Source organism: Centruroides vittatus, unplaced genomic scaffold (assembly GCF_030686945.1).
Source record: "Centruroides vittatus isolate TY-2023 unplaced genomic scaffold, ASM3068694v2 contig_3084, whole genome shotgun sequence".
In the NCBI taxonomy this organism is placed as follows: domain Eukaryota; kingdom Metazoa; phylum Arthropoda; class Arachnida; order Scorpiones; family Buthidae; genus Centruroides; species Centruroides vittatus.
Genome location: NW_027121983.1, coordinates 657767 through 685613, shown reverse-complemented (window position 1 = coordinate 685613; position 27847 = coordinate 657767). Strand labels below are relative to the sequence as shown.

At 30.5% G+C, this 27847-nt stretch overlaps 2 protein-coding genes across 2 annotated transcripts; both read right to left on the bottom strand.

The window, feature by feature from the left end:
* Positions 1–6493: 6493 nt before the first annotated feature.
* On the bottom strand, positions 6494–7006 carry LOC136973082 (protein GVQW3-like). The gene has a single exon (XM_067267770.1). It carries the CDS (start codon positions 7004–7006, stop codon positions 6494–6496), a length of 513 nt encoding a protein of 170 aa, XP_067123871.1.
* Positions 7007–11637: 4631 nt separating this feature from the next.
* LOC136973081 (nose resistant to fluoxetine protein 6-like) lies at positions 11638–27294 on the bottom strand. Its single transcript, XM_067267769.1, has 8 exons — positions 27090–27294; positions 20279–20520; positions 16449–16569; positions 16290–16377; positions 14886–14980; positions 13555–13722; positions 12635–12728; positions 11638–11740 (listed from the first exon to the last, which is right to left on the bottom strand). Exons 1-8 carry the CDS (start codon positions 27292–27294, stop codon positions 11638–11640), a joined length of 1116 nt encoding a protein of 371 aa, XP_067123870.1.
* Positions 27295–27847: the final 553 nt, after the last annotated feature.

Below are 27847 nucleotides of genomic sequence, written 5' to 3'. Positions count from 1 at the left end.
TGTTAAACTGGTGATATTACGATTTAGTATGGTAAGGGTAAGGGGATGCAGAAGAAATGTGTACAATTCTTGTACAGTGTTAAAAAAATAAACTGTTACTTTGGCAGCACCATTTACAACCAAATTTAATAAATGAGACGTACAAGGTACAAAAAAGATCTAGAATTTATTTTCCTTAAATTTACTATTTAAATATCCGTTGTCATAAAAATTTGTCTTTACGCTATTTTCTCAAGACTACAGATGTTCAAGTACAAAGTAACTGGTTTCGAGTTATTACTACTAAGAAATAGTTAAGAAATTAAGAGATTAGGGAATGGTGACATAAATAAAACCCTGCTGACTTAAACAAAATCAGCCGAAGCAATTACTAGCTCAGTACAGTGGGGAACTGATTTCCGTGTACACTTGGTACTAAAACGTATTAGTTAAAAAACAAATGGCTATTAAGTTTAACATATGTAGATTTTTACAGCTGTGGTGAGAAACGTTTAAAATTTAAAACAGCCCTGTCGGTTCTTTGAGATATACTAGTGATGCGACAAAAAAGGCATTCGGCATTAACCGGTATCGGCACTCTCGGGATTTGTCATTCATGCACGCACTGCACACCTACCAAAATCGTCTCTTATTCTATTCATGAGCCACTCGTAGGGAGCAGTTTTAACTAAGTGGATTGTTCTAATATTTAAAAAGTAAATAATATTTTATGTTATTTTTATATACGTTTCTTCGCAAAACTATATTTAGTTATAATTTTCTTTAAAAGTATATTCATACAATTAAATATTTTGTACCAGGTATGTATAATTGTATATCCATCACAAATTTTAATTTACCAAGTAAGTTTTAATAATTTTATTTTTAATTTTAGCCCTTATATCATGGCTAGCGATTTAGACTGTAATTGTGATATTGAAAATTTACTTTTAAAAAGTGTTGGCTCAAGATTTTATAAAGAAAAAGAAAACATTATTAAAAGAGAAAGACCAATGCCTATATTGAATATAAATACGTCAACAATAAAATTTGTTGGACATTTTCACGATAAAATCTATGAATTCATAAAATGGCTTTGTAGAAGCATAAAAATGCAAAAATTGTTTTGTTGGCCTTGCCTATTATTTTCAAATAAAATTAGACGATTTAAATAATTTGAGAAAAGCTAGAAAAAGACAAAAAAATCGTAAATCTCACATCGATTCTTTCGTAAAATTGAAGCAATTTGAAAATCAAAATAGAATAGAATTTAACATTAGTAAACAATATAAAATTAATATTGAAAACTATAAGAAGATAGTTACGGCTAATAGATATATTGTACCTAAATTAATAGATATTACATGTTTTTTATCAAAGCAGGAATTGGCATTTAGAGGGCATAAGGAATGTATTGAATCTTATAACAGAGGTAATTATATTGAACTCGTTTATTTATTAAGTACGTCAGATAATCAATTAAAAATGCATTTAGAAAAGTCTACGGTTTTTACTGGCTTATTGAACAAATGAATACGAATGGACCCTATTGTCTAGGGTAGGCAACTTTTTTTCTAACATGGGCCAGAATAAACTTTACGTTTTTTCTGCGGACCGTAGTAGTTAATTGACGCCTCCTTGTGACTTGTAATTTTTTTTTATCTGCAAATATGAAATAAATAAATAAAAAGTTAATTACTACATTTATTTCTCTTATCGTTTTCGAAGGCAATAACTGACACGCAATTAACTGGTTGCCCCTGGAAGAAGGCTTCTTACAGAAACACAGCTAACCTGTCATTAAATGTCACCGCATGCCACTGCAAGAAAATCAAGTTAATCTGTAACGAGTGCAATACTTTTGTGTGGGAATAGCATACAAATGGCTGTGCAGCAAATGCTGACAATAACATTTTGACTACAGCATATGAAGCCTTGTGCAATATTATTTTGATTTTATAATACATTGTCATACCATATTATTTCATGAAAAAAAATTTATAATAAAATATTGTTATTCTGGTCATATAGCATTTTTTCGCTTGGGTCAATCTGACCCCACAGTACCAAGAATGATTTTTCATGGTAAGAGAACAGTATTAAACTTTCCTTATCACATTAAGTAGTCAGTAGCTAGTTAAAGCGCCAACGAGCAAGTGAAGCTAATGACGTCACGTTTTCAGTGTTTTCATTACGTATTTACACCGGAATGAAGGCTAGTTTTTCAGAGAAATTTCTCACGAAAGGATCTTTTCTTCAAATCGTTTAAGTGTTGCATTGAGTTATTTTTCGAAATTGCTTTACGTAACTAAGAATGTGTGTTCTACATCGATACAATGTATTGCACATTTGCAAATTTAACTTACAGTTATTTAGTAATAAAAATAGGGTATCTTGGTGCTAATAAAGTTTAAAATGGGAGTGCAGTAAACTAAGAAATCAAAACAGTATAAAAAAGTGGAACACAAATCATATTAAAGAACTATCTTGAGTAAAGATTTTTAGTTTTTATTAGAGTTAACATTTTATGAGTGATTTATTTTTACCTATGTTTCTATATATATAAAAATTAATCACGATCATTTGTCAAAGAAATAAACTAATTTCGGTAATAGTAATCCTTACCAAATTTTCAAATGTGAATTTTCTGTGTTTCAATAAAAAAAAATACAGTAGAGCGTCGATAAGTGGAACCAACTGGGGACTGGGGTCCTTCCAGTTAATGATTTGTTCCAGTTTCCGACTTTGTACGAAAAAATACATTAACCTGTCCGATGTTCAAATTTTTCTCCGTTGCGTATCGCTTCCTGTTGAATTTTTCTCCGTTGCGTGTCGCTTCGTGTTGAATTTTCGTCGATTTTAAGCCTAACGAAAATTTTTATAATAATCATCGAGGCTATCGTATCGTTAAAAATTATTTCTGCATTTTGTACAAACAAAATAAATATATTGAAGAATATAAAAAACATGTAAATTATACATTAGAAGTAAATTTAGTATCAAAAACATTCGATTCAGCACGACACAGTCCGATTGAAAATCGTTCCACTTTCCGGCCATTCCACTTACCGACTTTCCACTTATCGACGCTCTACTGTATATCTTTCTGGTTAGAAAAAGTTCATACAAAATTCAATAATGTCAGAAGAGGTATTAGAAGTTCACCGTCTGTGAACGGTCAACTTCTTATACCTCAATAGGGTCAGATTTAATGACAGTTTTACTCGTTATAATCGTTCACTATATTTTTGTTATAACCATTTCTACCTTCGAAATTAAACTTTATGCCATTCTATAATAATTAAAAATATAAAACGTTTTTAAAATTAATTATCATAACAGATGGAGATATTTAATATTTGCAGAGCATATTCTAAAAATAAACATATTGCTTGATTTTTCAGAATGTTAAGTTAATAGATGATACTAGGTGTTTATTTTTTGTACGAACAAAAAAAATCCACTAACATAAATAACGGCCAACAAGATAATATATTTCAATACATTATATCTATACGTATACAGCTCATTCAGAGTAATGTATTAGCTTTTTACATACAAAAATAAATCATATTAAAAGTATACAATACACATATATATATGTATACTTTTGAGAAGAGCCTATCGCTGTATCGTTAGATTGATCAAATCGGATTAATTAGTATGACTGAAGATGCCTCCTAGTCAAAGTAAATAATAAAAAATCTTCAGCTAGTTAATCATAATACAGCTTGAATTTTTCACTTACCGAATAATACTAATTTTTATACGTAAACGAGTTTATTTTTATTGTTAAAAAGTATTAAGAAAGTAAAGTATTTCTTTAGAAGAATATTTACTGAAAGAAATGTTTGCATAAAATGCTTGTAGATATTGCATATGAATACTGCTGATAACATATGTATTGTATATGTAGACACTTCATACTTACTTAATATTGTCAATATATACTGACTATAAATCACAACCGTACCCAGCAGAATTAAATAAAAAACATAAACCAACACCTTAATGTTCGCTGAGAGATTTTTTGATGTAACAAACGTTTTCGATCTATTCGTTAGATCATCGTCAGGTTAAAAAGAAGATTTCTTAAATGGAACACCGATTTCAAAATTCAAAACATTAATAACCAATAACATTAATAAAATAACTGATACATTATAAAAGATACAACAAGTGTAAAATAAGAACTCATTACCCGTACCCAAGTATTAATATTACCTATCCTAACTAGAAATAATTCAATTTAAAATACAGTCAAACCTGTTTTTATGCAGGGGATAGGGACCGCATTAAAAAAAACGCATAAAAAAATCTCACGAAACTTCACGAATGGCTGTAAATAATAGTTTTCGCAACACAATTAAAAAATATTTTTTTATGCGGTCAACAGGGACCGCATAAAAAAAGTCTCACATAGAAAATAACTCAAAACCGTACGAAATAGAATTTATTGACAACAGATGTCAGCACTTGACTGCATCGTCTGGTCTATCGTCTGTTTTACATATTTTTGTCCAGGTGGTGTTTTGTTGACTTAAAAAGTAAATTATTTCATTTTTCGCATATTCATGCAATAATATTACTATAATAAGTGCATTTATGCTATAATAAGTTTATTTAGCTATAATAAGTTAACGTAAGACATGACGAATCGCACGAGACAACTAGTCGCCAACTATACCGCACAAATTAAAAATTCGCATTAAAAAAATCGCACAAATAAAAATCGCACATAAAAAGAGCGCATAAAAACAGGTTTGACTGTATACTAAAGTTCAAGCGCCTCCTATAAGTTTTTAACGGCATATTTCCAAGCCGAAGGAAGACCCTCCGCATCCCTTGCGTTAATGCATTTTTCTTTTAGCTTGCTTCTGTAAATTTCCATCTTCTCAGCTGTTCTTGCCAAAGTTGGGGAATGTACGTACCTGTTTTATGATTTTCGCCTCATTCCACCATACCAAGGATCCTTCAGCTTGCCCCATCTGGGCTAGTGCCGTTGTATTGGACCCTTTTCTAATATCATACTTATGTTCCTTCATCCTTATTCCTAGGTTTCTAGTGGTAACCCCCACGTACTCTTTATTAATACCTAACAGCTGGTTCTCGTAGGGAATCTTATACACACCTGCCTTATCTTCTTTTTTAACTAACCCTTTATCGTTTCTAAGTATTTTATACAAATTCGGAGCCCTTTTTAAGATCACCCTTGCATCCTTCATGCTTGCTATTTCTTTCATAATCCCTCCTAGGTATTTATTGAACGTAAATTTCGTGTACCTATAAGGCCCTTGTCTAGTGTCTTTATCACTACTGGTCTCAAATTTTCTAATAATTCCCTCGATAACTTTCCTCTTATAACCTAATGTTCCTGCTCTCCGTATAATTCTTTCTATCTCCGTAACTCGGTCTATCACATTTTCACAGTATATAAAGGCCCTTCTAATCAAAGCTCTAAATGCCGCTAACTTATATTTATAAGGGTCATTAGAGATCGAAAACGTTTGTTACATTAAAAAATCTGTCAGCGAACATTAAGGTGTTGGTTTATGTTATATATATATATATACTGACTATTTCCGTATAAACAATTTTGCCAATAATACAGTGAATACCAAAAATTGTTATCGTAAACACCGCCAATGAATACTTCAATCGAACTTTCTCTGTAAAGATTAAACAAAAGTATTGTTATAGGTGAAAATTGAAGTGTAATATAGAACACAAGTAGTTACAGTCTAATCATATGAAGAAAACTTTTGATAACAAAGAAATCGCGTGAGCGACAAACAGATTTTTCATTATATTACAAGGTATAAGTTTTTCTCCAAATTCTCAAATTATTAAAAGCGAATTTTTAAATGAAAACTTTACCAAAAATAATAGTAAATAAATGCTAAATAAAATACGAGGGCTGTTCGGAAAGTTTGCGGCCTCAAATAGAACAACAAACAAAATAATGTTAAAACTTTTTTATTTTTCAATATAGTTTCCTTTGTTAGCAATGCACTTATTCCAGAGATGTTCTAGCTTTTTTATGCCATCACAATAGGTCGATTTGTCAAGGTGTGCAAAATACTCATTCACTTCAGAGATGACTTCGTCATGTGAGTGGAATCTCTTTCCAGCCAAAAATTTTTTTTCGATTTGAAAAAAGGTGAAAGTTACTGGGGGCCAAATCAGGTGAGTACGGTGGATGTGGAACTAATTGGAAGCGAAGTTCGTTTATCTTTTGTTCGGAGATTCTGGCGGAATGTGCAGGTACATTATCGTGGTGGAACAAAACCCCTTTTCTTCTTCAAGTGTTGCTACTTTTCTTCGATTTCTTTCTTCAGTTTTTCCAAAAGTTCACAGTAATAGACAGCATTAATGGTCTTTCCTCTTTCTAGGTAGTCAATAAACTGATGCCTATAGCATCCCAAAAAACCAAGGCTATCACTTTCCCCGCTGATAGAACTGTGTTTGCATTCTTTGGTGGTGGCGAACTGTGGTGTTTCCACTGCTTCGACTGTTATTTTGTTTCAGGAGTGTAGTAATGGATCCACATTTCATAAGTAGTCACAAACCAATGCAAGAAATTCTGTGGATTTTTCTGGTAGAAGTCCAAACACTCCTTTGACATCAAAGTGCGAACCCAATTTTGCTCGGCGGTCAGCAGATGCGGCAACAACCTTGCTGAGACCTTCGTCATACCCAAATTTTCGGTTAAGATGTGGTGCACTCGGTCGACAGAGATGCCTGTTGTCTCAGCTATCTCACGCGTTTTCAAACGGCGATCTGCTAACACAAAATCGTGAACTTTGTCGATATTTTCTTCAGTGACAGCAGTTGACGGCCGTCCGCTGCGAGGGTCATCTTCCACACTCTCTCTGCCAGATTTAAAAAGGGCTGTCCATTCTTTCACAATGGTGTACGAAGGAGTAGACTCTCCCAAAACTTCATCCATGTCAGCTTTGATTTGAGATGGGGTCAACCCTTTTTTCGTCAGGTATTTTATGACCGCACGAGTCTCCATCTTCTTCATTTTTGACAAAGCACTTGCGCACTAACTATCTGCTAAGCGGTCGTGGCAAAACTTTACGACAAATCAAGCGGAAATTACTATTGTATCTTTAGTAACGATATCTGAATAATTCCCGCCAAAAATTAAATTGATTGCAGCGCCGCATATAGGCAAGGCCGCGAACTTTCCGAACAGCCCTCGTATATATAAAATATTTAGATATTATCATTATTTTATAAATTAAGTTCGAACAGAAAATGAAGACTATTAAAAAGCCACTATTAGAAAGTGTCAAAATTAAAAATAAAAACGAAAAACATACCTATTGTTTATGTAGAGTAAAGGTATAGCCACAAGAATTAGCTGAAACAAGGCGCTTATAAACCATAAATGTTGAAATCTCTGTAAATGTAAATAATATTTAGTTAATAAATTATATATTTTAAAATACTATAGAATGCATAATATTTTTATTCTTACAATGGAAAATGCCTCATTGTGTTCTATGAAATTATTGTAATGAAAAACATATTTGGGCCAATTCTTTACAATTTCGTGTACATCGTTTAATAGGTCATTCCAATGAGGACCATCTCCTAGAAGAGGTAAAATAATCGTTGTTGCTATAAGACAAAATACTGCCACCGTTAATCTGCAAGAGAAAATTGTATGCTGAATAAATTAATCCAAAAATCTTCATCAAATAAAACTACATTAATAAGTTTTGCAGTAGTGAATTTCTGAAATCATAATTAAGCTTATTAAAATTACAACCATCATTACTAGAACAAATTGCTCGAGGCCTACATGTAGCTGAATGGATAACTGGTGGTGGCTAGCAACAAGTGGTAGTTACTCGCAGGTTCATGTCTAACGTCATGGCATACTCTAGTTAGGCTGGCCAGGTGGAATATTTCACGTTTAGTTCTGGTATACAACACATAAAAAAAGGCGCATAGAAAGTCAATGCAGGACGAAAACGGCTATTGCCCATGTGTTTTGTGGCCGAATCCCAGCAAACCGATCCACGCATTGCTGGACAGAATGTAGTTTTCAATGTTGTATAAGCAAGGGTCAAGAAGTGATACAGAGAATAAGAATTTTGAAAAATATTATTGTATACTATATGAAAACCACTCAACCGCTAATCAAAATTTTCCAACAACATCGAAATTGACCATAAAGGGTCAGTATAAGTTTCAGAGATAGTCAATAAATCTTATCTTAAAAATATAAAAATTGTTATATAGAAGTGCTGTTGCATATATATATGAATAGGTAAAATACATAATGCAGATAATATTCTAGTAATCGATTCATGAAAACAGTTTGTTTAAAGAAATTAACATTCCGAAAAGCATTCAAAGCCCGCGAAATAAACAACACGTGTTTGCAGACCATTTGACTGATGCTTCGAAAATGGTTCCTTTTTACGTTGCTTAAATTCATAAATTAAATGTCTAGGGACGATAGAGCTTATCATTGTCGTCGGAATGACGTATATAATAAAACTGTTTCTTTTGCTAATAGCATTTTGCGATAGAACAACTAATCGCGAAAATACTCTGGTTCTTCGATGATAATAGCATTTTGTATACACAACAAAGCGCATTTTAATGCATTAAATATGTCAAATATTTGTAAAAAGTTTTTAAACGTTTGACTTTCTGAATAAAAATTAAATTTTGTGATTTCAATCCGTTAATATTTTCAATTAACATTAGTTGAAACATGTCAATTTATTATCTGATTTATTTCATTATTAAATTACACGGTACCGTAACTATAAAGAAACACCGTATTTTTCTAAATACAGTATGACCTCGTTTAACGCTATCTCGATTAACGCTGATTCGGATATAAGGAAACCTAAATACAAGCTCAACATTTACGCCGATTCAAATTATCGCGGCATTTCACAGTTTCGTATATAACACAATTATTCCCAAACATAAACCAATAAGCAAAAGGTGGCAATTCGTCGTAGCGCTATACTTTTTTTAAATCTACGTTTGTTTGCTGAAATTTTGGAAAAAAATATAACATCACGGATGCGATAGGCAATATTGACTTGGCTTATTGACTTGGCTTGACAAGAATCAACTGATAAATGCATGAAAGGAGTATGGAATAAGTTATGGCTGAAGATATCCAAGAATTCTCAACGAGGAGAGCCTATCGCTGTATCGTTAGATTGACCAAATTGTCAACCTAGTCGATACCGCAGGAATAGGAAATGTAGACAAGCAGAATATTTTGGAATTACTGCAGATTTCTGGTGAGAGCCTTACCAACAACGATCTTCAAGAACTGAAAAATAGTGATTCTGGAAACGAAGATCACAAACTCTAAATTTTAAAAACAGGAGAGCTGCAAATACATCAAGAACATTTTTGTAGTTTAAATAAATCGAGACGATTTTTTGTAACTGTTAAGTCTGTCTCTACCTTTCAAATCTATTAAAATTTTCTGAATAGTATACATAGTAATAAAAACATATCTGTATTTAAAAGAGGTATTTGAATAAAAGATAATTTATACTTAATCAGTTGTGAATCATTACAGTAAATATCTCAATAAATAATCGCATGTATAATAATTTTATAAGTAAAGCATCATTTGACACAAGAGATGACAGTAAATACAGCATGTGAGAATTGTTCATCATTGCAAGTAATCTTTACTCTTATTTATATTTCAAATGTATGCACTTAAAATATCAATATTAAATATTTGTATCAATGTTATGTGCTTTCTTACTCCTATTATAGAATATTTTAATTAACTAAAATGGATTTTAGGTTTTAAATATAAATTGATGCTGTAAACTAAGTGCAATTGGAAAATTAAAGTTAAAAATCAAACTGCTCTTTACTTTCCTTGTTATATATGCATATTAGTCAAAATATAACTCCCTCTACATTTTTGGACTTTGGACACCTTGAAACGTCGAGAAATGCAAAACAAAAACAAATATCGGAAGAAATTTTTGTATGTATACATGTTACTGTGTGTATATAGCCTGACGTTGTTTGTCTTATTTGAAGCTCATCTTCTGTGCTTTTAACCGAAAATGTCTGAAATTTTGCACCGGGTTTGTGTATTGGGAAAATCCCCCTAAATTTGAATCCAGTTTCACCCCCAGTTTAACCTTGATCGATGATATCAAAAAATTCAGCATCGACAAAAATACCCTTCTGACTTACGACTACCAGCCCTCCCATCAGCTTGCCCCTGACGTTTACTTCGATGATCTAGGTGATCGTCCCATGTTTAGGCTTTACACTGACAGTTCGAAGTAGTTTTGTAGTTTACTCCGACTTAGGTCCCGAGCTTCAAAACTCTTCCTTCTGTCTAGGCACACACTGCTCAATAGCAGAGGCGTAAGCATATTTATATGACCGTCACATTAGGCGTAGGAAACATAAAAGACACTATTCACACTAGCGCATTTATTTTAACAGTAGGGCAGCCTTAAACAGAATTGCGAAGTCTGATAGCGGCTTAAAACTCATCCATCTCATACACCACATTCTTCGGCACTTAGACAACATCATCAGAATAGATTTCTAATGGGTCCCAGGTCATGCGGAGATTTTCGGCAACGAAACTGCTGACCATCTTGCCAAACAAGATGCAAAGTCTTCAGTCACTAGTACTTTCAGTTGCATTCCTACCTCGTACATCAACAATCACATCAAGAAACTAATCTTCATTCTCTTGTAAGACAGCTGGGACCATGACACCACTGGTAAACTCACCTACACTCTCATCCCCAAGGTTGGCAGTATTGGGATTATTTGCCACTTCTACCCTAGTTACACCCTGACTCAGCTACTTACAGGACATTGCAACTTTAAACAATACTTGCAAGGATTTAATCTGGGGAACAATCCGCTATACGATTGAGGACCAAACACTACTTCACTTTGTACCTATTGCAGCTAAAAACTATCACATTAGGGATAGTTTAATGAAAGCTGCTATTCTTGAACGGAACAACTGTCCTTGCAACCCGTACCAACTCATTCACACGTATACAATGTTTCATCATCTACTCGCATTCATATGTCTTAGTGGGGCTCTTAAGAGCACTCACTCCGGGGACAAAAATGGCAATTAGCTTTCTCTTGCTTGTTTCTGCTTTTCAACTTTGTATTTTAATTTTTATTTTTTATTTTCTTTTCAGTTCAAATTTGGTTAATTTAATTTAGTCTTAGTTGTAAATTAGGTTAGGGACTCTCAGCTTGATTTCTCGTTAGGATATGATAGGTTAGGATAAATTAGATTAGGGTTTGTTAGCTTTAGTCGTCTGATTAGGTTTGCCCTAGGTTATGGTAGGTTAGTTTAGTTAGTAAGTTAACGTTTCAAAAAAATAAATAAATAAGAAAATAAATAAATAAATAATTTTTTGGGCTCCTACTCGTTTGTTTTTGTTGTCCGTTAGTCTCATCTAGTTTGTCATTGTGTTCGTTTGCTTTTCGCGCTGTCTGTCTAGCTGTTAAGTGATATTAAGATTCGCGCTCGTATTCAGTTTTATTAATATTAAGTAGATATATGTCTTCCTACTATCAGCCACTTGGCACTAAGTTCTACACTTAGCCATTCGTGGCGGCACTCAATTATTGGTGTTCCCTAAACGCAGGTTTTTTTCAGACCCTTTGGTGGACTACGGTCTTCCAACCTAAAAACTGCACGCCAACATCAAACATAAAGGGTACTGTAGCGTCTATGTTTGATAATGACGTGCAGTACCTAGAATAAAGTATAAATTGCAGTTTCATAATTAAAAAACATAGATATTATCAGAAATTCACTATAGAATAAAGTTTGATAAAAATCGGTTATACAACGTGACGCCGTCCCCTTTTTCAAGTCTGAGTGAATTCTGAGTTTAAAACAAAGTATTTTCAACTTTTACAGCATTATACATTTCAAAAAATTATCAATATATATAAATAATTATTAAATTTTGAAATAAATATAAAATTTTCTTACTTGATTATTCTCGTTGTCAAATAGACGAAAATATCCTTTACAGATTTTATACTGTTCTGAGAAGAATACGATAGAAGAAAAGCACTGAAAATTGTTAGAAAACCTTCTGGTTATTCAAAGTGTAATTATTTTAATCAAATTTATAAGTAAATACTAATAATAAATTAATGTCTTATTGAATTCTGCCGTATAAAATTATTTATAATGCAGAATATAGTCAATAATAATGGTGCCTTCTACAATGAAGCTTCTGCTTACAACTCGGAAAATAATTTAGATGGACCATTTCGTTGCGTCAAAACTTGCTTTGTTTAAGCGTAACGACTATTAAAACTTATATTATTATATAATATCATCAAAAAACAGCATTTGCCCTTCGTTGACGTTTCTACCAAATTCAAATTGTCGTAAGAATCTCTTAGATTAATTCAGTATTTGAAAAAATTTATCAAACTTTTCGAAAGTTTAAAATTCGTCATAAACAGTTTTGACGTATATTTAGACACCATTACGTAAATATCACACTAAATATAAGTTTTCGTATAATTATAATGTCATATATAAAATTAAACAATTTACATGATTTTATAAAAAAATAGAAACTAGTATTGAAGTATTAATTTCAGTGAAAAAAAATTTGAACGTATTTACCTTATAAAGAAAAAAATCTCTATCATCGCCGGACAAGCAATAGCTATTTCCACGGGAATATAATCAACCAACTCTGGAATATTCTTGTATTTTTCTAAAAATAATATTTTTAATTAAAACCAATTTAAATCAGGAAATAAATATTCTTGTGTTAACGACGATTTTTCCAACGTAAATCAATAATATTTTTTTTACTGGTGTGTAGACAGAGCAGTGTTAATATTTTTCATTTCTCTTTCACAGAGCTATCAACTCTTTTTACTTAACATTTCTTCAGCTTATGCGATCATTTTTTCCAACCCTGTCGATCATACAAAATATCTCGTACATTAGTGGATCCTGGTATAAGTCAGTTTTTATTTTTAATTAGAATTTTCGTACTTTCCTGTATTTATTAATTAAATAATATAATTCAAATACTTTTATTGCACTTTTAGGTACATTGCGTATTTTTTTGAAAATATATAAATGTGCTTGCAATATGAACAGATTTTATACAGAATTAAGTCAATAGAAAAGCGAAGTACAGTAATTTACTATACTTTTTGTAATGGCATGTTGTCATCTGTGTAGTCATCCGTACAATTTCATATTGCAGAGCACCCAGAAAGTACAGATAAGAAGAAAATACCTATTGGGGACACTATAGTAAACTAAATTATTATATTAAAGTAGATAAAGTAAATGAAAATAATCATGTTATAGTTATACTTATACTTCATCGGTGTTTAGGGTAATTACCTATTGGCTGCATGGTGAAAACTCCCAACACAGTTATGGATATAAACAATGCAGTTCTGCTGCCTTTCTTCAATAACTACGCTTTTATTCAAATCAATTTTTAATATTTTCTTAAAGTATTCTGTATTTACTAAGCAAGTTTCAAAATAAGTCAAAAAGAAGCGACACATAAAACCTACCTACTGTTTCATGAGTAAGCGTCATAGAAATGTGCCCAAAAACTACTATGCACACTATAAGAAATTTAATTCCACAGAAAGCAGCTGTTCTTTTTCCTGTACAGTGAGAACGTAGTTTACGAATTGACAGATACAACGAAACCGAGATTAAATCTCTTCTGTCAGTATCTAAATAACAAAAATATTCAAAATTAGTTGTAATAGATAAAATTTTCAGAAATAATTAAAAATTATCGGAAGTTAATAAATATAGTAAACATGTTCGAAATAAATTTCTAGTGTACTAATTTCACTGAAAATAGATACTTTAATGTGATATATCTCCAAAAATATTTGAGATTAAAAAACTAAAAAATAACAATAGTTTTTTCAGTATTATTATTAACACATCTTCTTTCAAATTCTATTTGTCTAGCTTAGTTTATGTTTCCTAGAACAGATACTTGAGTGCGAATCGTAATTCGGTGAATATGCATTTACTTCCAAATTTAGAATGGCCACTTTTACTTCATGCAAGTAAGATTTTCATAATTCACGATAAACTTCAAACATCAGATAGATAAATAAACAACAACTAACCCGTTATATATAAAGACCAACAACTGCCGAATTATCGGGCTAGCAAATGGCTATAGAAATATTTAATAATTAAAGTTAATTTGGTACTAAAGTTAGGCGTTAGGCGCCATCTCTTGCTAAATTTAATAATTAGAATTTTAATTAAATAATTTAAATAAATTTAGGCCTAACTGAAAGAAAAGAATCGGTACGAAGCGGGACTCGAACCCGCAACTTCTGTTATCCGTGCAGACACGTTACCACTTACGCTACCCGGACCTTCAATCCGATGTCCCCTTCTAGTTGATATAAGATTACCATACGTCCATCGTCCGGGTAGCGTAACTGGTAACGTGTCTGCACGGATAACAGAAGTTGCGGGTTCGAGTCCCGCTTCGTGCCGATTCTTTTCTTCCAGTTAGGCCTAAATTTATTTAAATTATTTAATTAAAATTCTAATTATTAAATTTAGCAAGAGATGGCGCCTAACGCCTAACTTTAGTACCAAATTAACTTTAATTATTAATATTTCTATAGCCATTTGCTAGCCCGATAATTCGGTAGTTGTTGGTCTTTACATCAGATAGATATTTCAGGTAATTTTTTTTAAAGAATAAATTCAGAAATAAAGTTACACAGAATCCTGTTTGAACATCGTCATTACTATGTATAAAAAATATTATTTCGTCTTTTATAATAAAATAAACAATTGTATACTATTATAAAACGAATAAATTGTAAGTAATACTTACGATTTTACTCTCGATATTTACCTCTTTTACCACTTGAGGAGATAATGCCTAATTCCATCAAAGTTTCGACAAATGTTGCGAGGACAACCCAACTCGAGCAGAAAGCGAAGAACGACCTGTAAGAAAATTTAAAAACTTTATATTATATGACCAGAGAAACACTTGAAAATGCTTGTGTCTGCGGTATCAAATACTTATTTATTTCTTTGTAATTCAATACATTTTCGTCGTGAAATATTATGCAATTAACTTTATCGTTGAAAAACGAAAGTATAATTTGGCAATTGCTTTTAATTACCTTGATTTCCATCTGATAACCCACGAGCTATCTCTGTTTAAAAGTCAATTTCAAAAGCACAGACACAGTATGCAAGATGTGAATTATTTGTATATCTCAAACTTGAATTAAGGATTGATCTAACAAATTCCTTTTTGTGTAAATGTTTTTAGTGATTTTATTCTTAAACAATTCGCATTGTTTTTGTAATACGAGTTTTACACAAGTTAGTTCAATTTGAAAACAGTTTAATATAAGTTAATGTCATTTAGTAATCTGTTAACACTGCTATACTTGGTTAAAATGCGTACCTTTGTGATGGAGATTCTCAATGATGGTAACATAACCTACACAAGAATGTGTTCATTTAAAAAGATGTGTAATTATTATCCATTGCTCTCATCTTAATAATAGTTGATTTACTTTCTGCACTTTGTATTTTAAAATTTTAGGTAGATGTACTGTTGTATGATTTAATATTTCCATACATAATATAAAAAATTTAAAATTTTTTTGATGTATATCCCATGTTTTTGTTTTTCTAATAGTGCCAGGATTATCATTTCGAAATTATGGTAACCCCGTAATTACGTGTCATGTTTCTAATGCCACTTTGAAGAGTAAGATACAGTACACGTGTTTACAGGTTGCACAAAGTTGTCATTTTCCGTTTTGTCAATTTTTTGCGTTTATACGCCGAAATTTACGGTATTTTTTTGAATTGCCATACGTTTGTATTCTTAGTAACAGTTTATAAAATAATAACAACAAAATGGCTTAGCGATTGAATCCATGTAGAAAATTCAAAAAATTTGTTAAAGCAAACTCAAGAACTGTTTTTCATCATATTCTATCATTATTATTTGCTTGTCTAAACACACGATCAGTGTGAAAAAATGTATTTTGTGGAGCAGTAAGAGTTATGAATGAAATGCAATTATGGCAGATAGAACTAAAAATACACTTGACTGTGTGGCCAAGAGATCAAGGTATCAACCTACGAAATATTTATAAATTTATTTCATGGGCGTAAAACTTTTAATCCAACACTGGTAAGATCAACACCTTAGTGCAAAGCTGTCATACATTTACATTAAATTTAATTATTAAAGCAAATTCTAATTTATAAATCATAAAGTATAACTTACAAACATATTATTTGAGCAGTGGAATAAACAACTTTCTGGTTTTTCTCTTCGCAATAATCAACTCTAGCTGATAGTTCACTACCCAGCACTAAAAGGTATATTTGTGATTAATAAACTAATTTATGTATTTAAGATACCACATGTTACGAGAATACTTACACCAATTTAAAATACTTCTTAAATCGTCTTCGTGACAATCACTTGGAATACAAATATCGAAACGTAGTTCTAATTGTTTTAAACTTAAACCTTTTAAGAAATTTAATATTGACACTGGTTTCTGTAAAAGAAATAATATGTGAAAAATATATGCATTTTTCATGTGGTTAACATTACATACATGTTTGTTTAGGAAAATTATGTTGTACACTGCGCCGTTGTACGCCGATGAAACAGCTCTTATAATAGTTGTATGAGTTGACAAATAACACAACCTGTATGCTTTTTTAAAATGCCGTGTCACTGGTATTAGGGTTTCTCAAACTGGATGCCGGGATTTCAGTAGTTGTTTTTTTATCCCGGGAAATTTTTCATCATCCCGGGAAATCCTGCAAATTTCTTAAAAGTTTACTTTTTTCTTATTTCGTGTTAAGGTTGAGGAACTTTTGCAGATAGAAAGTATAATTAATTAATAAACTGTCAGAACACATTTATATTTATTCATTTTAAGCCTGCTTATTAATCTTTTTAATGTTTGCTTGTTATGACATATCAAAAAACAATATGTATTTGTGGCAGGACTCTAAAAATTTTTTACTTGTTAAAACCTGCAATATCTTGAATAATTGCGCTAATATCGTTTAAATGTATTCTGTAAAAGTATGTAGATTTTTTTAAATCTGTAGTTGTACTATTTTTATTTTATTATCGTAGCATGTACTAAAGAGGGTCTTTTGCCCGAAATATACAGTGGAACGTAGCTTAACGAGCATAATTCATTCCAGAGGCTTACTCGTAATGCGAAACACTCGTTAAGCGAAACAATTTTTCTATATAAATGAATGTAAAATACGATAATGCGTTTCACGCCGAAAAAAGTATTCAAATATTATATGTTTAATGTTTAGTCAAAGAAAGTTATACAATAAACATTGTTAAGGAGCGTGAATCATCATCATCATCTTTTCTTCTAGCGCGGAATGAACCAACGAGAAATGCGAATTCGATTTGCAGAAAACAAAAAAAAAAAATTAGATAATTTGTTTGATAAACATACCAAATGATAGGCCAAATTCTTGGGCTATGTAAAAAATATGATTAAATATTAGAAATTAATTAATTTGATAGAGGTCGGTAGTTATGTTTTTATCTCGTATTAAATTTTATAATTTAAATAATTAGTTTTTAATTTAGACATTTCTGTAATTTAATTTAAAATCGAATTGGTACGAAATGGAAGCATAACTGCCTACCTCTAGCCAATTTAATTGATTTCTAATATGTAATTATAGCCTTACTTACGTAGCCCAAGAATTTGGTATATAGTTTGGCGTATTTATTATATAACGGGGTATGGTTGTTGATGTTTATACGTAATATGTGTGAACACAAGTTTGGAAAAATGTATGATTACAAGCGGCACTATGATGCTAGCTGAACGAGTCATTTCCACAATTTATTTTGCTCGTTATGCGAGGTGCTCATTAAATGAGGTTCCACTGTATATGTGTTCACGGCCGAACCCGATTTCAGGCCAAACTAGTTTGTCCTACGCGTGTGAGGCAAAACTAATTTGGCCTAGGACACACTAGTTGGTATTGATTAGAAGTGACACAACACTTGTACAAAACTATAAAATAAAAATAAGCTAATCAGTACTTATCAGTTTGTATTCTTTTTATTAAGCCATGCACTTTTAAAGGTAATTAACTTTCGAAAATATTTTCAAAAATTCGAACGAAATAATAAAAATAACTTTTAGTGTCAAACTAAAATTAAAAATGAACTTATTTCTGCTTCTTAGTGTAACATATAAAATATTTAATCTTTTATTTATTTTTACAGAGTGGGTTAATGTTACCTAGGTATCGAAGATGGCGGCTCATCTCCGATTCCAGCAATCAGAAGACAGGGAACAGTGGGATGCACGTTCTAACCTAACCTGATTTGTTTTAATAATTTGGTTGCTAATAATTATGGTAATTTATTAGAATACGTTAGGTTAGGTTAGAACGTGCATCCCACTGTTCCCTGTCTTCTGATTGCTGGAATCGAAAACGAGCCACCACCTTCGATACCTAGGATAACATTAATCTTTAATTTTTTATAATTAAGTAGACTATGTTTGAATAAATATTGTTCATCCAATTAATTGCCTTATAATTTTATTTTAACCATTAATATACTTGAATAATAATTCTAAATCAGTTCGGCCTAGGACAAACTAGTTTGGCCGGTAACATATACATTAAGACTTGTAATGAAATATATTGGTTGATATCCTTGTCTGGTTACTTTTTGTCATTAGAAACAATTGGAACTTTTTAATGTGAAATTGGCAAATGCGTTATTTAGGTTTCTGAATTTACGAAATATTTTTGAATTAATCAAAATAATTAGTTTTATACTGTTCTTATTTATTAATGTTTAGTCCATTAAATATTACAGAGTGCAAAAGAAAAATATTGAATAAAAGCTGCTTCTAGTATTAAGAGTAACATTTATTATGGCTGAAAATAAGACAAAAGTACAAGAAGAAAATAGAGAATTTTTAGAAGTGAATGGACAGAATCCTACGTAGCTGATTAAAATTTAACAAAATTGTATATTTTATATGTCAAGTAAAGTTTAAAAAATTGGATAAAATCAAGTAACAATACAGTTGCTGCTAGTTTTGTTACTGCTCTATAAATAGTGAATCGGGGAGAGCCATTTACAAATGGCGATTTTGTGAAAGATTGTTTTCTTAAACTGTCTGAGTATCTTTTTGCGATATTAAAAATAAAACAGAAATAAGTGCTTAAATAATAGACAAGGCCTTGTCCTCTGAGACTGTAAGGATAAACAAAATAATGGCAAAATTAATATATCATTTACAATTTTGTGAACTAATTAACGAAGTCAATAGCCAATATTCTGATCTTCTTTTACACAATAAAGAAAGGTAGCTTATCACAGGAGAAATATTAATGAGATTGTCTGCTTGCATTTAAAGAGTGAAAATATTTTTAAAGCAAAAAGATTTTTAATGCGTTGAGCTCAATAATCACGATTGGTTACAAAAAAATTTACTTTATGGCGGACAGTACCTCATACTTAAACACTCTAAACAAGAAATTGCAATGGAAGGGACGTACAGCTATTTTGCTTTTAGAAGGAGTACTTGCTTTTGAACAAAAATTATGTTTGTGTATTACAGACTTAGACAAGGGCACATTGCTACATTTTTTTATGTTGAAGAAACATCAACAGAATCATATTTCAATAGATTTAACATATTTCACGTATATAGTGGTAAATATGAATTCGGAATTTGGTCAGGGATTTAAAGAGATTAGAAAAGAAAAGGTAACCTTATCCTTTTAATTAAGACTACTCGACTACTCGACATCACTTTTACCGATGTGAATATCACACCTTTTAGTAATATCGACTTTTATATAAACAAGCATATGCCTAAATCTCTCAGGCCTGCCAATGGCTAAGTGGTTTCGTTTCCTGAACACCAGTATTTCGGTTCTGGCTCGCGCCTGTCCAGGACAGGCTGGTTGTGTGAAGTTTTCCGAGTTTTCTCCACGTATGTAATGCCTGAATTAAGGCCAGTCACCCTTACAAATTCCTCCCGATAGGCATCTTCCTAAGCAGATCGCCTAAGTGTAGCGTTGTCGTAAAATAATAAAACTAGATTTTTGAAGTATTCTAAGGTTTTATTTATATTTCAGAACATAATAAATAAATTGGAAGTAGGTTAAGAAAATATTGAATTAGTGTTAACATTAATTAGTTTTAAATTTAAATAAAAAGTAGTTTAAAGAATTTGGTATACTTACAACAAGATTTTCCAATAAGTGAAGAAGTGTATTATTTTTAAAATTTAAAATTAATTCTGCAGTTTCAGGGTTTATTTTAGGAACTTCTAACTTGATTGAGCAATACATTCCATTAATATTTTTAGAATTCTTGAGTTTAGAACTGTGACCGCTATCGATGTTCAGACATTGATCATAATCGCCCCTGATCCACGGAGTTAGACCTAACATACCAGCTGAAGGTTTCCCCATAGAATCCAACACTGAAATAGAATATATTGTAAATATATCAATTAGAATTTAAACTTTTTAATATATAATACAATATACTTATACAAATATCTAGTACATAATTTTAATGAAGGGTTATCATTTGTATAATAACCTTTCAATAAATTATGTATTACGTATTTGTATAAGTATGTTCTATTATGATGAACGCATGCTAATAATATGTAGAAGTGTAACATCGATGTTTAATTTGCATCAAAATATTTTAATCATCTAAAGCATTTTTTTTAGTAATGCATAACTTTTTCAACAACAATTCTGCTTTTCAATAACATTATTTAATATGTGCATGTGAGGAGTTAGATGACCATTATATTTAAAACGTACCGTTACTGAAAACATAAATGGATAAGTAACATCTTCTACACTATGATAATCTCATGAGAAAGAATCACTAAGTTTTTTAAACAGTTTCTAAAACTTTTGGCATTATGAACCGGACCAGAGAAGCCACAGTAACAATGTGTAAAAAGTAAGTTGTGATTGCAGGCTGCGTGAAAAACTATAGTGTGAAAATTCTTTCAGTTTATGTATTTGTGTGCTGAATTATTTAAAGCTTTAATGAAAATGTGACATTCATCAATTGTCCAAATTATTTTCTAAGGCTTCTAAAATAATATAACTTTGAAACTCTTCTACAGAATCATCCAAAAATAATACGTCAGTCACGATTGCAGTAACAACATTTACGACTTCGGATTTAGATACAGCGATTTTGTAAATAAATTGGTCCAAATGTCTAACAAAAGTAAGAATAACTACATTCTAGTAGGAGTGATTCGATACACTTGGAATAAATTTAGTTTTTATTATTAGATTTTTTTTGTAAAGCTCTGATACCATTCAGGGTATATTTTTTAATTTTCTTCTTGGAATTTATTTAATTTTTCTATAAAGAATGTTACGAATATCACAAATTTTCCAAACAATGTGTTTGTATTCTACATTGTAAGAAACGCGATTAGTTGTTAGTTATTAAGAAATAAGATTGGTCGTTTGTTTTTAACAAACACGATTGGTTGGTATTTTGTATAAATTACTATAAATTTGTAGTAATAGTATTTTATATTTTATTATTATATAAATAAAAAACAAAGATGTACGGTTTTTTTAATATTATTCTGAGTGTAAACACTGTACTGTTTCTTCTTGTTTGTACAAAGCTATGGATGTATGTATTGCTGCGACAAATCTATTTTTCATTCGATTTTTCCAACAATTTCCTAGTTATTTTACGTTACATTAAAGTGAGAAAAATTTGGAATAGAAAAGAAAAAAATATGCTATTATAAATGTCGAGGAGCATGGAAGAATTAGTGATGTAACAGATTATAAAAGCTCGTTTGAATGATGTGCAGAAGACATGGAAAAAAACTTATATAAAAATGACCAAAAAACTTTATTAATGTTCAAAGAGATAAGTCCGGGATTAAAATACTATAAATTTTCTAAATTTTCCAATGTTGATAAAATTGATTGATATGTATTTTAAACACCCACGTACTTGTGCAATTGCAGAACCTTTACAACCTGAAAAAACCGCATTAATAAAAAAATTATTCAGAAGAAAATTTACGAAAATCCTCTGAAGAAGATTTTATGGTGTTACTCTGTATATTTACCGATTTAAAAACAAAAATATATATATTACATATATGCAAAGCTTTTGCAGAAAAATTTAATTTTTTCATGGATGCATATAAAACCCGTTCGGATTCGATCCCGGGTCCCCCAGAGCGGTAGGCTGCCACCTTCACCGCTCGGCCATTCGGCCTCGGTTAGGTTAGGTTAGAACGCGTCCCCCCACTGTTTCTCTTCTGTTTCCTGGAGTTAGAGACGAGCCACCATTTTGTATACTATAAGTAAATTTAACTGAAAATTCACTTTAAAAAAAATATTTTTTAATTCATTTACAAAAAAAATTTATTTTCAAAAATTTAAAAATATTATAGTTAAAATAAAATATACACCAAAGTGTATCAAATCGCTATCACTTATTTTCATTTAACTCGTTCGAGTTTACGGACATACAATGGATTTTCTTATACCAATCATCTTGTAAAAACAGTCAGGAATCAACTTCTTAATACACATCATTTACATGTCGTCAAAGTTTTCATATATAAACTTATTTACATGCTATATTTTTTAACAATAACTTATTTATTTACAGTTTTAATTGTAGTATCATTAAATAAGAACTTTATTAAGCTTTGCTTTCACAGGATTCTAGAGCAGGATGCTTAAAAGTTTATTCTAAACTAATCCCTAATCACATTAATTTTTTGAAAATTATTTGAATAAAAGTTAAATTCTCTATCCTAGTATATTTCTATTAGAATAAACAAAGAATAATATTATTTATGATTTATTTTTAAAATTGGTAAACTTTAAATGGTATAAGTAATTTACGACATATTTTTAAACTAGTTTAATTTGTCCTCTTAATATTTAGCAACTCGACTACAGATGGACTAAGTTTTATGGGCGCAAAGGTAATATCAATATTACTTGAATCCAACAATCAGATTCAGAGAACGTGCAAATGAACTTGTTTTTTGTAACTTTTATCGTTTTCTTTTAATAATTTAACAAAATTGAGTATATGTTGATTATTGATAGATAACCTCAGATGATAAACACCTGGAAAAAACATGTTAAGAACAAGAAAATTTTAGCAGAAAACTTTTTGACCCTCCGAACAGACCAGGATCTGCGAGATTCTTACATGCCAGCTATGGATCTGCTTTCAATACTTTTTATACGACTGCAATTGCAGATATGTTTTAGCAAAGAAAATTGATCAACATTCACTTCAGGTAAGCATATCAGCTAAATTAAGGAGTCTGCATTAATTAGATTAATGTACTTTAATGCTAGCGCTATTTCAGTAAAATTCGTCAAGCTTTTGAGAAAAAAACTATCCAGCAGAACCAACATTTATACACTTGTACCAATTGCTGATGATTTACTTTTGAAATAACCATCTTCAGATGAAAAATGTATCATTAATGAAGATAAACCAGTTTTGGATCTGATAGAATATCATTCAACTTTTGACGGTGGAAAAGTCAACTTAATAAAAGCCACTCATATTACTAAGATTAAAAAAAGCTGGATTCGCACTTTTTCTTAGATGATTCTAGTTTTGAACATGATTACAACAAATCAGTATCTCTGTCAGTTTCTCATAGAGTTTTTATTAGAAAATATCTACAGTCAAGTTTGCATTCAGGCATTTTCTACATGCATTACTATTTTCCAACTTAATTGAAAATGCTGTAGAAATTTGAGTTTAATTAATATAGAACATCTAAATTACACTCAGCAGAAAAAAAATAATTATTAATTAATTAAACGCTAGTCACCTTAAAATTGACGAAATAAGTTTAATTAAAGTTGTACGAATATTTCTAGCTTAATTTGTAGCTTATATTCAGATGCATTTTTAAATAACAGACAAAAATGTCTGTGCATCTTTAACCAATGTTTTTCGACAGTCATAAGGTGATTAATTATTCATTTATAATTATTTATTCAAAACTACAAGTTTGGCTACAAACACGAAATTGTAGTTTTGAATAAATAATTATAAATGAATAATTAATCACCTTATGACTGACGACTGCCATTATTGAAAAACATTGTGAAGAAGTATGAGCTAAGGAAGACTGCAGAAAAAATATTTTATGTAACAAGGCACTGCAATATCCATGTAAAGAACACGATGAGATAGGCGCTTACATGATTTGTTATCACATTGTACTGAGAATGTGTCGATATGCGAAACAGAAAAATTATTTGCTTGGATTGAAAAGAAAGAAAAAATAATAATTTCAAATATACTTTCGTAATTAATTTTTATTGTTAGGTAGGTATAAATCAGTAAACAGATAAGTGATTGAAAACAAAAATATTTAATCTCAAATTACTCGAACTTTCTCTGCAAAATACTTATTTACTTTATGATTATGTTTTTGTATATTAAAACAAAACTCCTACTTCCATAACTATACCTCAGAGCGAAAATTCAACGCAATCAACAAAAGTTATTCGTACAGATTTTAGTGCAATAGATTATCAGTGCGCCTTTACACATTAATTATTATGCCCTTGTGTCCTTTCTATCTTAATTTAAATTTAATTTGTATACTAGTACTTTTTATATGTTAACAGGACTTATTATACTGGAAAATATGAATGCAGATATTTAGTCTTACAGATCAAAAATAATGTTTTTTATGTAGTTCATATGAACACATACACTTTAAACTTGTGTTTCAGACTTGTTCGTTTCTCCTCAGCAGGCCTTTAAACGACACTTTCTACAATTAACAATAAAAACATTTCTTGGAATAATTATAACTAAAATCAATTAAAACACAATCATTTCCCGACAATAAATTAAAAATTCTTACAAATTTTGTATTCCTGAACTTCTTTACATTTTCAATTAAATCTGGAAGACTAAATATCTGCATCCATATTTTCCAGTATAAGTCTTGTTAATATATAAAAAAGTACTAGTATACAAATTAAATTTAAATTAAGATAGAAAGGACACAAAGGCGTAATAATTAAACATTATTTAATAATCTATTGCCGAATTTCTGGAAAATTTGAGAGCGCAGAGAATGGGGAATACAGCTGAAGAAATAACAAATTTAAAAACAGAAATATGGTATTTACAGAAATGTAAAATAGAAGCCATAAAATTACCAACGTTGAGTTTACCAATGAGTATCAGCAAAAATTTACAACGACATTTAGAAAAAATAAATTAATTAATAATAAAATTTAATATATATTATAAAAAATACAAATTAAAGGCATTACAAAGGAAAAACAAAAGAAATAAAGAAGAAACAAGAAGTGAAAATTTTGGCTACAGAACAGACACAGAAACAAGAACAGAAGGACAATTCCTGTAAGTTTTTCTTAAATAAATATAATAAATTGGTTTAAAAATAGCATATCTTACCTTAAAAGAAAAAGAAGAATACGAAAGAAAGTTAATATTAAAAATGACAGTTGTAGAGATACCAGAACCTGTCAGAAGAACATTAAATAAAGGATTGGACTAAGTTATATGATAAAGTTATTAAGGAATTAATACACAAAGGATGTTATAAACAGTTCAACAAAGATCCAGTAAATGGTCTAATAAAATCATTAGAAAAGGAATTAAAAAATTTAAAAATACAACAGTATGTAACAGAAGAAGACATCAAATACACAAAAAGAGAAGAAAACAGAACACAGAAATTCGATATAAGGGTAAAAACACATAAAAATCGTACTAAATATAGACCATTAATAGATGTTAAAAATTACGTATATTATAATTTAGAAAAATATTTAAAGGATAAATTAAATTTATTAGAAGTTTCTCAGTACAGTATAAAAAATGTGGATGACTTATTAAATAAGTTAACCTTCGGGGTGCCTGGTGAAGAAATTTCCTACGAGCGCCAGGTGGGGTCCCACAGACCCCAAAATAAAACACTACATTATATGGCTTGTAAAGATAATTCCAATATTATGTTAATATATATATATATATATATATTAATAGGGTTATTAAGACATCTTTAGAATAAAACAATCATTGATTTATGTGAAATATTTATTCACACGACTACATAATAAAAAACGTTAACTTTTTTTGTTGTAACAAAAATATTAATTTTGTTTTTCTAGAAATCATGAGGTACTCTCATTATAATTTAAGTATTTTGGCTTCATTTTAATGGCACATAATATATCTATCTGTTAAAGCATAAAAATTAATCTTCTTCAGTTAAAATTTGAAATTGAAAATTCAGGCATTTTTCCCATAGTAATTTCGCATGTTCCATGCAAATAAATCTGGATAATTCTTTACAGGCTTTCAGTAGCTGCTTAAACGTTTATCTACTGACAACGTAAACGTGTTAAAAATCAAACAAACACAAAAAATACGAATTTTACAAAAAAATATTATTTACAATTTTGCAACGCCGCGCGCCCGGTGGGGGCGCGCTGCGTTGCACGTCTTGTTCGCGGGATATCGCGCGATAAACTATAAATTTTTGTGGGGATCGCAAGGGCATGAAGAGAACTGAAGCTACTAATAACCTTAAGTTGCTAACGCAAATATTAAAATAGTTATGAACTTTTGAAAATGACTCGGGCCTCTTAGACCGCACCAGGCACCCCGAGGGTTAAGGAAGAAAGCGAAAACTATAAGGAGATTCCTAAGTCCGATGACAATGAATTTTAATCATATTTTGCCTTTTCTATACCAACCTCACGAAACTCTCTAAACATAATCAAATGTAAAATTTAATCACTATGTGCTGGGGAAGCTCCAATCATACCAGACACCCCCATTCTCGAAAAATACCACCACTAATATAGCTTTTTTTTAAATTTATTGAAATTGTATTATTTCTTATTTTTCAAGCCTTTCATTGTATGCATTTTGTATTCAACTAAATAAGTACATAAATTTTAAGTAATTCTATTTATAACAATCAAAGTATAAGCAATAAGTTCTTACTTTGTAATGGCCATTCCTTCAACTGTGTTAAATCTTTCATAAACATGACTCCACTCTTAACACATGACGACGTTAAATTCGTTTCTTCGGAAAGTTTCATTAGATACGGAAGAGCGAATTTGACCACAAATTTTGTCAAATTTCTCAAATTTTTTTCTGCTAAATTCAGAATTTTTACTGTTTTATCTAATTCGTTCGAATCCATTTTTTCTTTACTACTTACTGTCTCTCTTTCAGTAACTTCGTTTGATTTGCATAATATTACGAATAGAAATAACACCAATAGAACAATTTCGGTCTTCATTGTTGTAGAAGTAAGATTTCAGATTTAAACAAACGTTAGTTCCAATCCTTTTTATTAAATGGCAAATTAAAGTATAATTTTAAATTCTTATATCTGAGGAAAGTTTTGTGAAAACAATTAACAACGTTGTTCTATAGTTTCCTGGTATTGTTTGTTTCTTTTTTATTTCTGATGATTGCTGCAAATACCTTTAAGTCTGCAGATGCACATGCAATTACAAACCTGACAATTACATCCAAATATAAAAATCATTTAACTATTTCAAAACTTTTACTCTCTTCCCATCTTTTACATAGAAAAACCTTTTGCTCTCAGCCGATATTGTAAAGTCTATAATGCAAAACAAATTTAGATTTTTTTTCTATACGTCTGATTATTAGTGTGCGAGAGACTTTTTTTTACTTATTTGTTGCTTAATATGTCGTGTGAATTATGTGGACAATTTTTCCAGCTT